General features: G+C 43.0%; 1 protein-coding gene across 4 annotated transcripts in view; it reads right to left on the reverse strand.

The window, feature by feature from the left end:
- ATG5 (autophagy related 5) overlaps positions 1-14271 on the reverse strand; it is a 29948-nt gene that overhangs the window by 9081 nt on the left and 6596 nt on the right. For all 4 annotated transcript variants that reach the window (XM_081186668.1, XM_081186670.1, XM_081186671.1 and 1 more), the window contains exons 4-6: positions 9087-9165; positions 7118-7280; positions 4742-4836 (exon numbers count right to left, since the gene is read on the reverse strand). In XM_081186668.1, the coding sequence (XP_081042794.1) occupies positions 4742-4836; positions 7118-7280; positions 9087-9165 (337 nt within the window). The remainder of the gene's footprint in view (positions 1-4741; positions 4837-7117; positions 7281-9086; positions 9166-14271) is intronic.

Raw genomic sequence — 14271 nt, forward strand, 5'->3', positions numbered from 1 at the left:
GCTGGTTCACAGACTGGGTTGGGATTTATCGGCGGCACCCATTCAGATGCTATTTGAAGAAGGTCTTTCGTCGGCTGTGAAAGACGAGCTGTCACGGAGCCCCAGGGCGGGGTCTATGGATCAGCTGACCAAATCTGCGCTGACCATAGGAGCGCGTCAGGAGGCAAGAGCCTTGGAGAGGCGGGAAGGGAGAGGGGAACGTTGGAAGGAGTTCCGCATTCCAGACATTCCTGAGCCAGCTTTCCCGCCGGCAGAGCCGATGGAAATCGGGACAGCGCGCGCGCGCGCATTTTCAAAACCCAGCGAGGGGGCTAAGAAGGAGGGAAAGGGCGCCCGGAAATGCTATCTCTGCCAACAGCCAGGCCACTTTGCCAGAGTCTGCCCCAGAGGAAGGAATGGCAAGGAATGGTGGGAGCTGTTGAGGGGGAAGAGCAGGGGGAGACGGAGCAGGTAAAAGCCAACGCCTGGTTGCCACAATCGGGGCACTGCAGCCAGGCCAAAGAGCAGTGAAAGTGCCCGTGCCAGAAGCTCCTCGACCTGCTCTAGTGATTGAAGTGTTGCTAGAGCTGCAAAATGGACACCCCCTAAAAATAAAGGCGCTATTGGACTCAGGCAGCTCCTGCAATTTTATGAGCAAGGAGTTTGCTGCTGAACACCAGATACAGACTATCCCTTTAAGCAACCCCCTGCAGGTGACCACGATCGATGGCAGGGAGTTGTTGGGAGGAGGAGTCAGCTTGCAGACGGTCCCAATGATCATGAGGGTGGCAAGGCACACAGAACTGATAGCGTTTAATGTGGCCACCTTGGGAGGCGCTCCCATTATTTTGGGAATGAGCTGGCTAGCTCTACATGATCCGCTGGTTGGCTGGCATCAAAGAGTGGTGTCCTTTGGTTCAGCACATTGCTTAGAACACTGCAAAGGGGAAAAGGGTTCAGCAGGGGCCCAAGCCACCCTAGCAGGGACTGAAGTAATGGAGAAGGTGAAGGTACCACCACAGTATGCAGATCTCAGCGACGTGTTCAGCGAGAAGGAAGCTGACCAACTACCCCCGCATAGGCCCTTTGATTGCCAGATCAATTTACTCCCTGGAGCACAGCTTCCTGTGGGCAAGTTGTATGCCATGTCAGACAGGGAAATGCAGGAGTTGCGAGAGTTTATTGACAAGAACCTGAAGAGAGGTTTCATCAGAGAGTCCAAAGCAGCGGGGGGTAGCCCAGTGTTTTTTGTGGACAAAAAAAACGCGGACAAGCCGAGACTTGTATGTGACTTTAGGAGGTTGAACGCAGTGACTGAACCAGTGGTGTTCCCTATGCCCAGGATTGATGATATTTTGACCAGGGTGCGGAAGGGAAAGATTTTTACAAAGCTGGATCTAAGGGGGGCGTACAACCTGATACGCATAAGGAAAGGAGATGAATGGAAAACCACCATGTTTACCCCTTTGGGGGCATTTGAATATCTCGTTATGCCATTTGGATTACAAGCAGGCTCCGCGTGCTTTCAATCTTTTATGAACCATGTACTGGGCCCTTTGCTCTACAAGAATTGCGTTGCTTTCCTAGATGATGTGTTGGTGTATTCGGAGAATGAGGAGCAACATGTGAGAGACGTCAGAGAAGTGTTGAGGAGACTGCAAGCCAACAGGCTGTGGGTGAAACTGGAGAAGTGTCAGTTTCATACCAAGGAGGTGGAATTCCTGGGGTACCGCCTGTCAGACAAGGGATTGGCCATGGATCCCGGCAAGGTGCAGGCGGTGCTGGACTGGAAAACACCAAAAACCAAGAAGGATGTGCAGAGGTTCCTAGGGTTTGGAAACTTTTATCGTAAGTTCATCCGCAACTTCGCCCATCTGACGGCGCCCATTACTGACTGTCTCAGCAGTAAAAAGAAGTTTGTATGGACGGCGGAGGCGGAGCGAGCGTTTGAGGAGCTGAAAAGGGCCTTCGCCTCTGAAGAACAACTTCTGCATGTGGATTTACAAAGGAAGCTAAGGGTCGAAACAGACGCATCTGACAGAGCCATAGGGGCGGTGCTTCTTCTGCAGCCGGGAAAGGAGGAGTCAGAGTGGCGACCGTGTGCCTTCTTTTCGCGAAAGCTGAACAAATCCGAGAGGAACTACACGGTGTACGACCGAGAACTTCTTGCGATTCATGAGGCGTTCCGGAGATGGAGGCATCTGCTAATTGGTGCACAACATAAGGTGCAAGTGTGCACGGACCATAAAAATCTAGAGTATTGGAGAACTGCGCGAGTGCTCAACCAAAGGCAGTTGAGATGGGCCCAGGAGTTCTCCAAATTTAACTTTGAGATTTGTTACGTGCCAGGCCCAGAGAATGTTAGGGCGGACGCTCTCTCACGCAAACCTGAATATTTGGAGGGGGAGGGAGCACCTGAAGAAACCCATATCATCCCAGAGGATCGCTGGGTGTGTGGGGCGACTTTGGTGGGACAAAGGGAATTGGTAGAGGGTACGGTGCTTGATGCATACGCCCAGGACAAACTCAGGGGTCTCAGGAGGGAGGAAGACAAACCCGGTGGTTTTGAGGAGAGAAATGGGGCATTGTATTACAAGGGAGCGTTATATATACCCGAAGGGGAATTGAGGGAGAAGGTACTCAAGCAGTTGCACGATAGTCCCACAGCAGGGCATTTTGGGCAACACAAGACCATGTGGCTGGTTACTAGGGAATTTTGGTGGCCCAAGGTCAGGGAAGATGTGCGGGAGTATGTGAGAGGGTGTGAACAATGCCAAAGAGCCAAGGGGGAGAGGCGGGCGCCGGCTGGTTTATTAGAACCACTGCCCACACCTGAAAGACCGTGGGAAGCAGTGGCAATAGATTTCATGACTGATCTGCCAAGGTCTAGAGGGAAAACAGCCATCATGGTGGTGGTAGACCTGTTAACTAAAATGGCCCACTTTATAGCCTGCTCACATGCGGTCACAGCAGAAGAAACAGCCAAATTGTTTGTAGAGAATGTGTTTCGGCTGCATGGCGCCCCCTTGAGGGTGGTTTCAGACCGGGGAAAACAATTTACTTCCAGGTTCTGGAGGAAGCTCATGAGCTTACTGCATGTAGAGGTTAATTTCTCAACGGCCCGTCATCCAGAAACCAACGGGCAGGCGGAAAGAGCAAATGGGGTTCTCCAGCAATATTTGAGGTGTTACGTTAATGACAGAGAGAATGATTGGGTGGAGAAGCTGGCGTTGGCAGAATTTGCCTACAACAATGCAGAGAACGTGTCCACGGGGATGAGCCCCTTTTTGGCTAATCACGGGTGCCATCCCAGAGCCTTCCCAGGGGGGGAAGGGGAGAACTGGAGCGTTCCAGCTGCAGAACAGTTCGTTGAAGAAATGGAAGCGATTCATCGCCAGCTCCAACTCAACTTAAACAGGGCTAAGGAGGAATATAAGAGGCAGGCAGACAAAAACAGAAGAGAAGGTGAAAGCATTAGGGTGGGGGACCAGGTGTGGCTGTCAACCCAAGGGTTGCCATTCAAAGGAGGTTGTAAGAAGTTAAGACCCAAAAGGCTGGGTCCGTTTGAAGTCATGCAGCAGGTCAACCCAGTGGCTTTCAGACTCCGGTTACCGAACCACATGAAGCTGCACCCAGTTTTTCACAGGTCGTTGCTGTCACCGTATAGAGGAGACAGTGAAGGGAGGGTCACTAGGGGACCAGCAATGGAGGAGAAGGAACACAGCTACCATGTAGCGGAGATCCTTGATTCCAGGTGGAAGGGAGATCAAGTAGAGTATTTGGTAATGTGGGAAGGGGAACCGGAGTCGGAAAACACCTGGGTTAGGGCAGAGGATGTCAATGACGAAGTTTTAATAGAGACTTTTCATCAGAGGTTCCCACGTAAACCTCAGCCTGTAGCGAGGTTCCGAAGGGAATACTTTGCCACCACCGATGAGGAAGAGGAGTTGGAGGGGTTCCCAGATTCTGAAGAGGAAGAGGATTCAGCGAGCCAGGACGACGATCGATGGAGGGAGTTGTTCGAGACGTCTGAAGATGAGGAAGATTCTTTTCGGGGTTTTAGCCCTTCACCTCCCAGAGGGGAGGTAATGGGAGGGGGTGAGGGGGGCCCTGGAGGGGAGGTGGATGCCAGGGAACTGCCATCGGAGCATCAGGTGGTGGAGGGGCTCAGGGAGGAAGAAAGAGACTCAACAGCTGAAGCAGGCACCAGCAGGGGGAGGAGTGATTCTCTGAGGGAATGTGAGCAGGAGGGAGGGCTCAGGGACGCTTCCAGCGAAAACAGTGGGGAGGTATCTGAGTCTCACATAGGGAGACCTACACCTCGCCGGAAACTGTCACGCCGTGAGTCCAGGAGACGCGTTTCCGTTAAGGAGCTCCTTTGCTGGAAACGCTTCCGCAGACAGCCACTGTCGGACTCTACTAGTGACTAGAGCAGACATGTCTGAGGAGCTCCGTCACACACTGAGGTTTGTGGGGTCGCACAAACTCTGAGGGAGCACGATTTTACGCACAAGCAGCTAATCAATCCCTAACAGTAGGGGTTAGAGTTACCCACACCTTCAAATGGTCTGAATAGAAAAGCATGCATGGCAGATCCTTAAACAAAAGTTATGCCCTGTTTAATACCATTTATTCATGTTTGCCTCTTCCTTCTTCCCACAGCAAAAGGTCTCAACAAATATAAGAACTGGTCAGCTTTTCTAAATAGAAAAGACTATGCAACATGTATGTGAAAAATGATTTTTTAAAAATTATCCTTTACCTGATATATTCTAAATGGGATGTAGCGAAATCCACTATCTTCTGGAGGGTACTCCATGAGTTTTCGGTTTATAGCCCAAAATTGATCAAATTTGTCTGGGGAAAAATGAAAACAATATACTTATGCAATGTTTTTATAGAATAGGGCATAAGAAAAATTCTATTTATTTTTTACTGTTGCAAGTTGCCTACAGAAATACAGAAAAGAAATAAAATGGAAGTATCCAAGCACTCTATAAATCTGTGATTCTGTGATTCTAATGTTACATGCTACCTCAATCTCAAGCGGTACAAGGTCCAGGGGCTTATACAGGGCTTGTGTTTCCTTTGGAAATGAGGCACACTGGAGATTGTGGGGCATTTAGGATAAATGAATTATTTACACATATATACAACCTGAGCTTACAATGGAGGGGCTTCCAGCATTACACTTCAAGAGGGTCCTTCTTCTGCCATGGCCACAGTCCTGGATTCAAACTGTCAGCCCACATGGTGCTCTGACATCCCACCCCACCCCATTTGAACAGTAGCATTTGGCAGTGTATTGAATGATACTTGCAGAAGCTTTATTGAATCAAACTATTAAATCAACTATAAGTTAAACCCAAAGTTGTTATGGGCAGGACGACAAATGCATGTTTCATAGAAAAAGGAACTTGCAGATGTATCATTAACTATGAGGCAGTTATCACAACTGCTACTCTCTTTTCTTTTTGTGGTCATGAATTTTGTTTCAGAAAGAGGTTTAAAATCATCCCATCAATAATGAAAGCCATAATGAAAGCAATACTGAAAGATACAGCATGTATTTTAAAAAGTTCTCTTGGTTTCATAAGTTTTTCTTATTTCTCTTTTACTAAGGCCTGAAATATAAAATTAGTATTTGAAAGCTTTCAAAACATTATCTGTTGGGTTCCACAGGTGCAGTTTCCAATGACACACAGTGAAACCTGTACAACCAACATTTCTAAGCAACCTCTTATATTGGAATAACCACAGTGTTGTCCCAAACAAGCCAAAATAATCTTAAGATTTGAAGTAGAAGTGTAAGTGAAGAGAATCTTTGATAAACTGATTAAAGAACACAAACAAAACTTTAAAAGTTCCCATTTCTATTTTTCTGCCGTTAAATGCTTTGAATACTTTCCATGATAAAGCACAATCCTATGTGATTTTTTTAGTCTTCTGCAAAGCTATTATTATGCACTCCAAAAACCCTTCCTCAAGACTGCCTGCATGGATTCCTAATCAACAGGATCAAATGAGGGACGTTAACTTCTCACATCTAGATTGCCATGTGTGGCTACTGCTGTGATGGAAAGTTTACGATTTTTTTTTACCACCCTCCATGAAATAAATCACACATCTGAACACTTGAGCAAAGAGAAACTGTGTCAACATCCAATAACATGAAAAGGTTAGATAGTATTTAAATAACATACAGCACTAATACAGTGGTACCTCGGGTTAAGAACTTAATTCGTTCTGGAAGTCTGTTCTTAACCTGAAACTGTTCTTAACCTGAAGCACCACTTTAGCTAATGGGGCCTCCCGCTGCTGCCGCGCCACCACTGTGTGATTTCTGTTCTCATCCTTAAGCAAAGTTCTTAACCCAAGCTACTATTTCTGGGTTAGCGGAGTCTGTAACCTGAAGCGTCTGTAACCCAAGGTACCACTGTACTTAAAACAAAAGGGGTAGAAAATATCATTTAGTCATACAACCATCAACTAAACTCTAAGCAGATCCAAAAGGTAAAGCTTCTCAGTTGTATAACACTAGCTATATCCACACCTCATTTTTTAAACACTTGACATTTTAAGTATCAGTTATGATTCACATTCAGCTAAAATTATCTTAAGATAAGCATTTATCATTAGCCACTCAAAAAAGAAAAATGACAAGCTATCATTTAAAAAATCATTGAACTCAGTGTGCTAAAATAAATACTGCACTTGCACACAGTGACAAAGCATGGTTTACTGCCACATGCATGAGCTGGAATGAGTTTCAGAAAACCTTTGGGCTCTCATGCTACATCCTCCTCTCCTCTTTTCCCATGCAATTGGGGAAAGGACCTTTCCTCTTTAGTTGCACTTTTACAGACTCAGGCTTGGCATACAACTCTGTCTGCTTTAGAACAAGCCAAATTCAAACCATGACTTATTCAAGTGGCCTGTTTTAACTAATCAGTTTGTGATAAAACAATGATCCCTGGTTTCTAACAAATCAAGATTCTGTGAAAATGAAACTAAATGTTAAGAGAAATATTTCTCCATACCACATTATTTCAGCTCAAGCATACAACAACAAATCATAGTGAGTTGTATGCAAGCTGAGCCAAAGACTTAATTGCTTCACTTCAAAATTGTTTCTTACCATTCTGTAATCCCATCCAAAGTTGCTTATGATCCTTTTTTTGCATCTCATTGATAACTTGACTCTTATGTTTCAAGGCATCTGCTTCTTTTATACAAGCCATGAAGTGGGCTTCAATTGCATCCTTTGAGGGACAGTGTAAAAGATCTTTTTCTGGAAAGTTCTAAAAGAAGTACAAAATTATGATCATCCAAAGGCGAGCAGTTTATCAATTCAACTTTTATTTTAGAGCAACAACCAAGACAAACCATGGTGAATAATTCCCAAGGGTTTAAGAGAACTTTAACTGTGCAACTAAAGCTGCTTTGCACTAGGAAATGTACGATGCTCCAACTCCTAATACAGTGGTAACTCAGGTTAAGTACTTACTTTGTTCCGAAGGTCCGTTCTTAACCTGAAGCTGTTCTTAACCTGAAGCACCACTTTAGCTAATGGGGCCTCCCGGTGCCACCGCACTGCTGGAGCACCATTTTTCTTCTCATCCTGAAGCAAAGTTCTTAACCTGAAGCTCTATTTCTGGGTTAGCGGAGTCTGTAACCTGAAGTGTATGTAACCTGAAGCGTATGTAACCCGAGGTACCACTGTATAGTTAAAGGAAAGCAATAGCTTTACTAGATTTCTCTTCTCCATTCTGCACCCTGTGTAATAACATCAAGCAGATGTCAATATTGTTCTCCTTTCCCCTTCCTCAGACAAGGCAGGCAGACATAGACTAGCTTTTGAATTAGTAGAATTAGAATTATTTTGGTTTTAGCCTTTAGTAGAAATTCTCCAGAAACTGTACTCAAAGACCTACCTGGTATCTTATACGGAAGGCATTTATAAAGAAATAAAAGTCAAGTGTTCTAATACATATAGGTTTCCCCGCCGTGGCCCCCCGCCAGAAAGCCAAATTGAGCTACTGTAGATCATGGCTCTGGCTTGCTTGCTCTATGCAGACACAATGGTCAGCATGTGAGAGGCTGCTTGAAAGGCTTCCAGATTAGAACCCATTCTGCATTTCAGTGAAGCTAAACTAAATTCATAGGGTTGGATCCAGAATTCCTGTAAGCAGCAGCTGGGCCGTTCCACAATGCTGTTGGAGGTAATGCTGGGTGTGGGGTGAGATGTAGGGGGAAGTGGCAAAAGCCTTCCTGTAGTGGGGGCCTCTACTGGATTGCAGTCCCTAACCACAAATGGAAAGAGGCCTTTTGTATATGGAAGAGCAGGTATGGATACAAGCCAAAATGGGAAAGAAAATAGGGACAAAGTGGTAGGCAATTCTTGACAGGCAAACTTGTATACCACCTTTTTGCCATAAAAACGGTCCTCAAGGTGGCTTACAACAATTTGATCCTTACATTTAGAACTGTATAGCTGTGGCTCCCAATTGGTGGTCCATGGACGCCAGGGGGAACAGATAACCCACCTAGGGAGTCTGTGGCACCATTCACATAACAAAAATGACCAGAGAGATATCAAAATTTTCAAAAGTAGGGGGTCCATGGCTTGGCTTTTGAAAAACAGGGCCCCCACAGTACTTAGCTAATGGGGAACCACTGCTGTAGAGCATTAATTTTTATAATGAATGATTTTAGAATGTTGTTTATGTTGTACTTTTGTACTGTTTTATTGTTGTTAGCCGCCCTGAGCCTGGCTTCGGCTGGGGAGGGCGGGATATAAATAAAATTTATTATTATTATTATTATTATTATTATTATTATTATTATTATTATTAAACCAAGTCAACATAAAACAAACCCTCAAACAGGCAGAATTAAAATACAGTAAAAATTGGCAGAGTAAGAATGCAATCACCTAAAAGACAAATGTAAGTGACAGAAAGCAGGTGCAAAACCAGCAATCCTCACTTGCTGTCTGCTAGTGCTTTCCCTTTCCCCTTCACGCAAGCATATAAGAAATTGTGATTACATGAGCTGCCTCTGCTTTTGAAGTGTTGAACAACTCAAAAGATGCACCATAAACATACCTTAAAATGTACTGTTATGTTCCATGGAAGGGCTGTATTTGAGGCATGAAGGTCAAAAAGCAAACCAATAGGATAATGCCTAGTAACAAAAGAAAACATTAAAACCAAATAAATGACCATTTCATACTTGAAAATTTGCATTAAAAAAGATTGTTTCTATAAAAAATTAAAAAGCAAGCACTTTCCCCAAACCTTCAAAAGAAGCCTGTTAAATACAAAAGCCATTTCTCAGCAAACCTCTTTACATTCATCACAGAACTTTGTTGAAGCCATTGTGAATGACAATAGCAATAGTACTATAGCAAAGTTTAAGAAAAAATACATGCTGGTTACGTGTTATATAATTTTATAGTCTGTCTATCTGACAAAAAGCACTCTGAGTAGAATAGAGAATTATGATGAATAGAGCATTACCTGAGAATTTGATGCAGAATAAAAAATATGCTGTGAATCAGTCCTACATACAATCGTGGTGCAAAAGATAGAGTGGCATAACTTTCTTTGGAGCGGGTGTTTGCTAACCCAACGCACATGAAGGCCTTCACTGGATAGCTCAGCAGTTCAAGACTCTGAGATTGCTTTTTTTTTTAAGGTAAGTCTTTAAGCCCTTCTAGGAATAACACCTTGGCAAAATGTACATGCACCCTTCTAAACAATTTCTGTGAAATGAGCCAGCCTGGCTGCTCCGACCTGTAAAGTGTTTTCAGCAAACTAGTGAAGTTAAGAGCTGTGACTGACAAGTGAGTTTTTTTGGTCACTAGGTAGTAGGAATCCCTGCAGTCCTAAAGAGCTGCTGTTTTCCCTCTCCTTTTAGTGCAGTTTACCTGCTTCTGTCTTAATCTCTGTAGCTTGCCCTTCCTATCCCTCTAACAACCTGGATGCATTTTTTGCTATGGTGGGGTCTTCTGAAATCAGGTAGCTATTTTCTGCAAATACTATGACACAACAAGTGTGGGTGTGTGTTAAAGACTCCCCTCCTCCCTCCAAAAAAAAAAAAAAAAGCAAATGTGAAGGCTTTGCAAAGAGGCTTAGCCATATCTCCTGCTGAGCAGGTGCTAAAGACCAGACACTCATACAAGTCTACTTAGAAGTCTGTATGTATTTAACAGGGTTACTCCTACAGCTGGGTACAGGATGGCAACCTAGGCTTTGGGTTAGGGGTAGCATTGAAGGCTCTTGTGCCTTTAACAGCTGTATGACAGGCAGAAATTCAACAGGTTCAGTCTTTTCTAGTATGGAAATGCAATTAGGAGAAGATGCGAAGGATCCACCCGTTTCCTGCTCTGCTTGTTTCTTTTGCTGACTAAGCAATTTGGAACAGGCAGATACTTGAGTGACTTTTTAAAAAAATGTTGGCTGGGGAATAATAGCAAGAATTGCCTGTTACTTGTTTTGCTGCCTACCAGTCATGTGGAATAGGCAACTGCTGGAAGAACTTTTTGAAAATGGGACAGGAGAAGAAACATGGTAATCCTCCTGTTGCTGCTATGCTTCCTGCAGGCATGTGGAGCAGGCAGCTGCTTAAAAGAGGCTTCAGCTGAATATAGGTAGAGGGGTAGCATCTAGCAACTGTTCAGACCTTTAGAAAAACAACACTTGGAGGCTACCCCCACCATACACCATCATTAAATAGGTCCCAGAAAAACTTCAAAGATTTTTTCTTAAGGAGTCAAGAACTCCTTGTTATACTATGTCAAAAATGAACCTTCATCTTTAGGAATGATTCTAACCTTTATGGTCAAAGCAGTGGCATATGTAGGGTGAGTGGAAATTAATCCCCAGGCACAAACTTATAAGAAGTTTACCTGGTACAAAACTCAGAAACCAGGAAGGAAAAATGTTCATAACTAAGACAATAAACATGAAACTTCTTACACATCTGGTTCTAGCCAGGTGAGCACTAAGATCCTTGTCCTAAATTCATTCCATCTTTCATAATAATAAAAAAGTCATCAGGCATATCTTGCCTCACCAAGAACAAAGAAGGGAAACATCAGCCTATAACTTCTTAAGTATTCTAGCACTGCAAAATAAGTTGTGCTTGTATCTCTGGCATGCAAAGAACTCTACATCATCTAAATACCATTTCAGATCCTCTTAATAGACAAATACCTGTTTTAACTGGAATGAAAGACCAACCAGCCTTGAGCATGAACCACTCCCTATTGGCTAGCTGACGTGGGAATGACACAGGAACAAAGCAATCAGAGTTAATTATGACATCATGCTTACAGGAAACATAAATTAAATACTTTGGAATCACTGAATGATCACCCCTGCTTTCCTAATACAATCTGTTAGAATAACAGACATTTAAACTTACTAACAGCAGCTATTCAGCAAGATAAAAGGGGGATGTGAGATAAGAGAGGATTTGAAGGTGTCCACATGACTCCATTTCACAAAGGGAATTATATATGCAAGTGTGTGCACATGGATGCTCCTCCACCTCAGAAATAACCAGCTCTCCATTGAGGTTTTAGACAAATGCAGCTAGTTTCCATCACAATAAGGATCACACCCTTTGCCAGTGAAAAGAAATCTCGCTGGACAGGGGTGCAAGAAAAATCAGTGGAAGCAACAGTCCATGGCAGCCTCTAATGTAGTTCCATCTAGCCTATGTCATAACAACTCCCCCGTAGCAGAGAACTGTCTATATACCACAGTGGGGCCTGTGTCTAAGTAGCAGTTATGGCTGCACCACTGGCTGTACCATCTTGCAAGTCCCCTTATGCTACTTGGGTTGTGTGAGCATTTTTTTCCATTTCTGTAGCAATGCCAATGTATGTATTTTATAGAAATGGTTTCCACTGTAGTGAAGCTAGATTAACATATTTTACTACTCAATAAAACTTCAGGACTTTTGAAGCAGGAGCATCAAGCTCTCTCAGCTATTATAATCAGGTAAGTGGAATATATTTATATTTCACTATTAAATTGCCACCAGATACAGATGAGTGCTGTAATGCCGAATCAGCTATGAATAGATAGGAAAACAGAGTATTACTACTCCAGCCATGGTGGAAACAGACCCACCATTAGCTTTTCAGCATCATTTAGTCAGAAATCATTCCACAAATTTGCTCTGCTGATTTTTGGTAAAACACAACCAGTACTGATTTGGTTGTTTCTGTCTTATTGGACTCAGTCTTCCATGAGCTAATGTAAGAGAAATATAGATAAGCAGTAGGCTGATCAAAGCCACTACCTAGAGTTCTTCTCATTTGTACTCTTTATTTCCTTACTCCTAATCTTCTGAAAATATTGCTACCACTCAAATCCCAGCAAGTCCCCTTACAAGTTTTCAGTTATGCAGGTGGTAATGCTGGATTTATAAATACAGATTTATAGAAGACAAACACACATACATTTTTAGCGAAAGCTAGTATCCTCTACATACACGAATTAATAATCCCTCTAATTTTAAGGCCTTGTTGAAACAGGGTTCTTTCTAAATTAGTCAGTCTTCAGATCAACAACTTTCACCACACCTTCACCTGAGCCTAGAACAATCCATACAGTACATTCACTTTCTGGACACTACTGTGCACTACATGGTGAAATGTAAGCACCACCGTATCAACACATATCTACATGCATCTTGCTTTCAGATAGAACACATTACAAAATCCACTATTTATAGCCAGGTCCCTGTGATTCAGCTGTTTCTATACTGACCTGCTTAAGGATTTTTAGGCTACAGTATGGACACTCAAAGAACTGAACACCCAAAGAAATGAATACACAGATCAGGACTAGACCAGCATCCAGGAATCTTCTACTATAGGGCAGATGTAGAAGAGAAACTGACAAACCACTTGTCACCACTTCCAGCTCCTAGTTGAAATCACTCCAATGTATCAAAGAACTATAGCTCATGCTGGGCAATAATGCTTTCTTCTCAAAGCCTTGAATGATAAGCCAGTACTTTCTTACAGACAGCCCCTAACCTAAACAGCTCTTCACAAGGAACTCCAGGAAACCCTAACAGACCATACTCTGCAACAAACCCAGATGCTGAATCTCTTCCCATATCCACTCAAACAACAGCATTTCAGGACCTAATAATATCAGCCACAACACCAAGGTGTCATTCACCCATTCATCTTCCAATATATGTGCTATCTTCCAGCATCCTGACATTAGCAAAGAGATTAACCAGAAACCAGAAGAACATTTCAGTTTAGCAGAATGCCGTTATTAACCTTAAGGTGCCAACCTTTAACAAAGGAACTTTAAAGAAAACTCAAGTGTGAAACTGATGAATTACAACTTATCAAGAAATTTAATTCTTAACAGAGACAATGGCTTTCGCCTACTACAGTAGTACCTTGGTTTACGAACTTAATCCGTTCCAGAAGTCCATTCTTAAACCAAAGCATTCTTAAACCAAGGCGTGCTTTCCCATAGCAGCGGGGGACTCAATTTACAAATGGAACAGACTCAACAGGAAGCGAAACATGTTCTGCTTCCAAGACAAAGTTCACAAACCAAAACACCTACTTCTGGGTTTGCAGCGTTCTTAATCCAAGTTAATAGCAAGGTGATGTGCTATCACTGATTATTGTTGTGAAAGTTTTACCATTCTCTTTCTGCATACATTTATGCAGTAAGACTGTACTGTCTGAAGCTGACCTATTTCTCAGGTTACTTCTGCTGCATCACATTAACATGGCCACTCTTCTGAAAAGGCCCACTTTACAGATGATTTATTTTTCCTTAATATATTCAGAAACTGGTCAAATAAAAATCCCAACACATGTCTAAACTCATGTTCTGACAGTTGTCAAATTTCAAGGCTGTTGCTGACAGAAACTGAAAGTAGTAAGTAGTTTCAAAGTGGAGACAGGGGCTCTCTGAAAGTATGAACCACATACTATTTGAAATGCTTTCTATAGTAACAGTCTTTTTTCACCTCTTCAATCATCTAACTTTTATTCTGCTTACAAGTATCCCAGCAAATGTTACAACATTAAGTCTGAGCAGCCCATGATGAGTAAATGCCCCCTGCAAAGAAAGGATAAATAGTTGTACAAAATTATAAGACAATATAATATTTATATGATAGTGGTGAGAAAATTTCACACTCACTTGCAACTTTGCAATAATATAACTCTGTCAGTAAGCATGTGTTTTGTCAGATGTTTCATAGAGATTGTAGAGGATTTTGAGATTATTACAAGAG

Source organism: Podarcis bocagei, assembly GCF_964188305.1.
Source record: "Podarcis bocagei genome assembly, chromosome: 3".
Taxonomy (NCBI): Eukaryota; Metazoa; Chordata; class Lepidosauria; order Squamata; family Lacertidae; genus Podarcis; species Podarcis bocagei.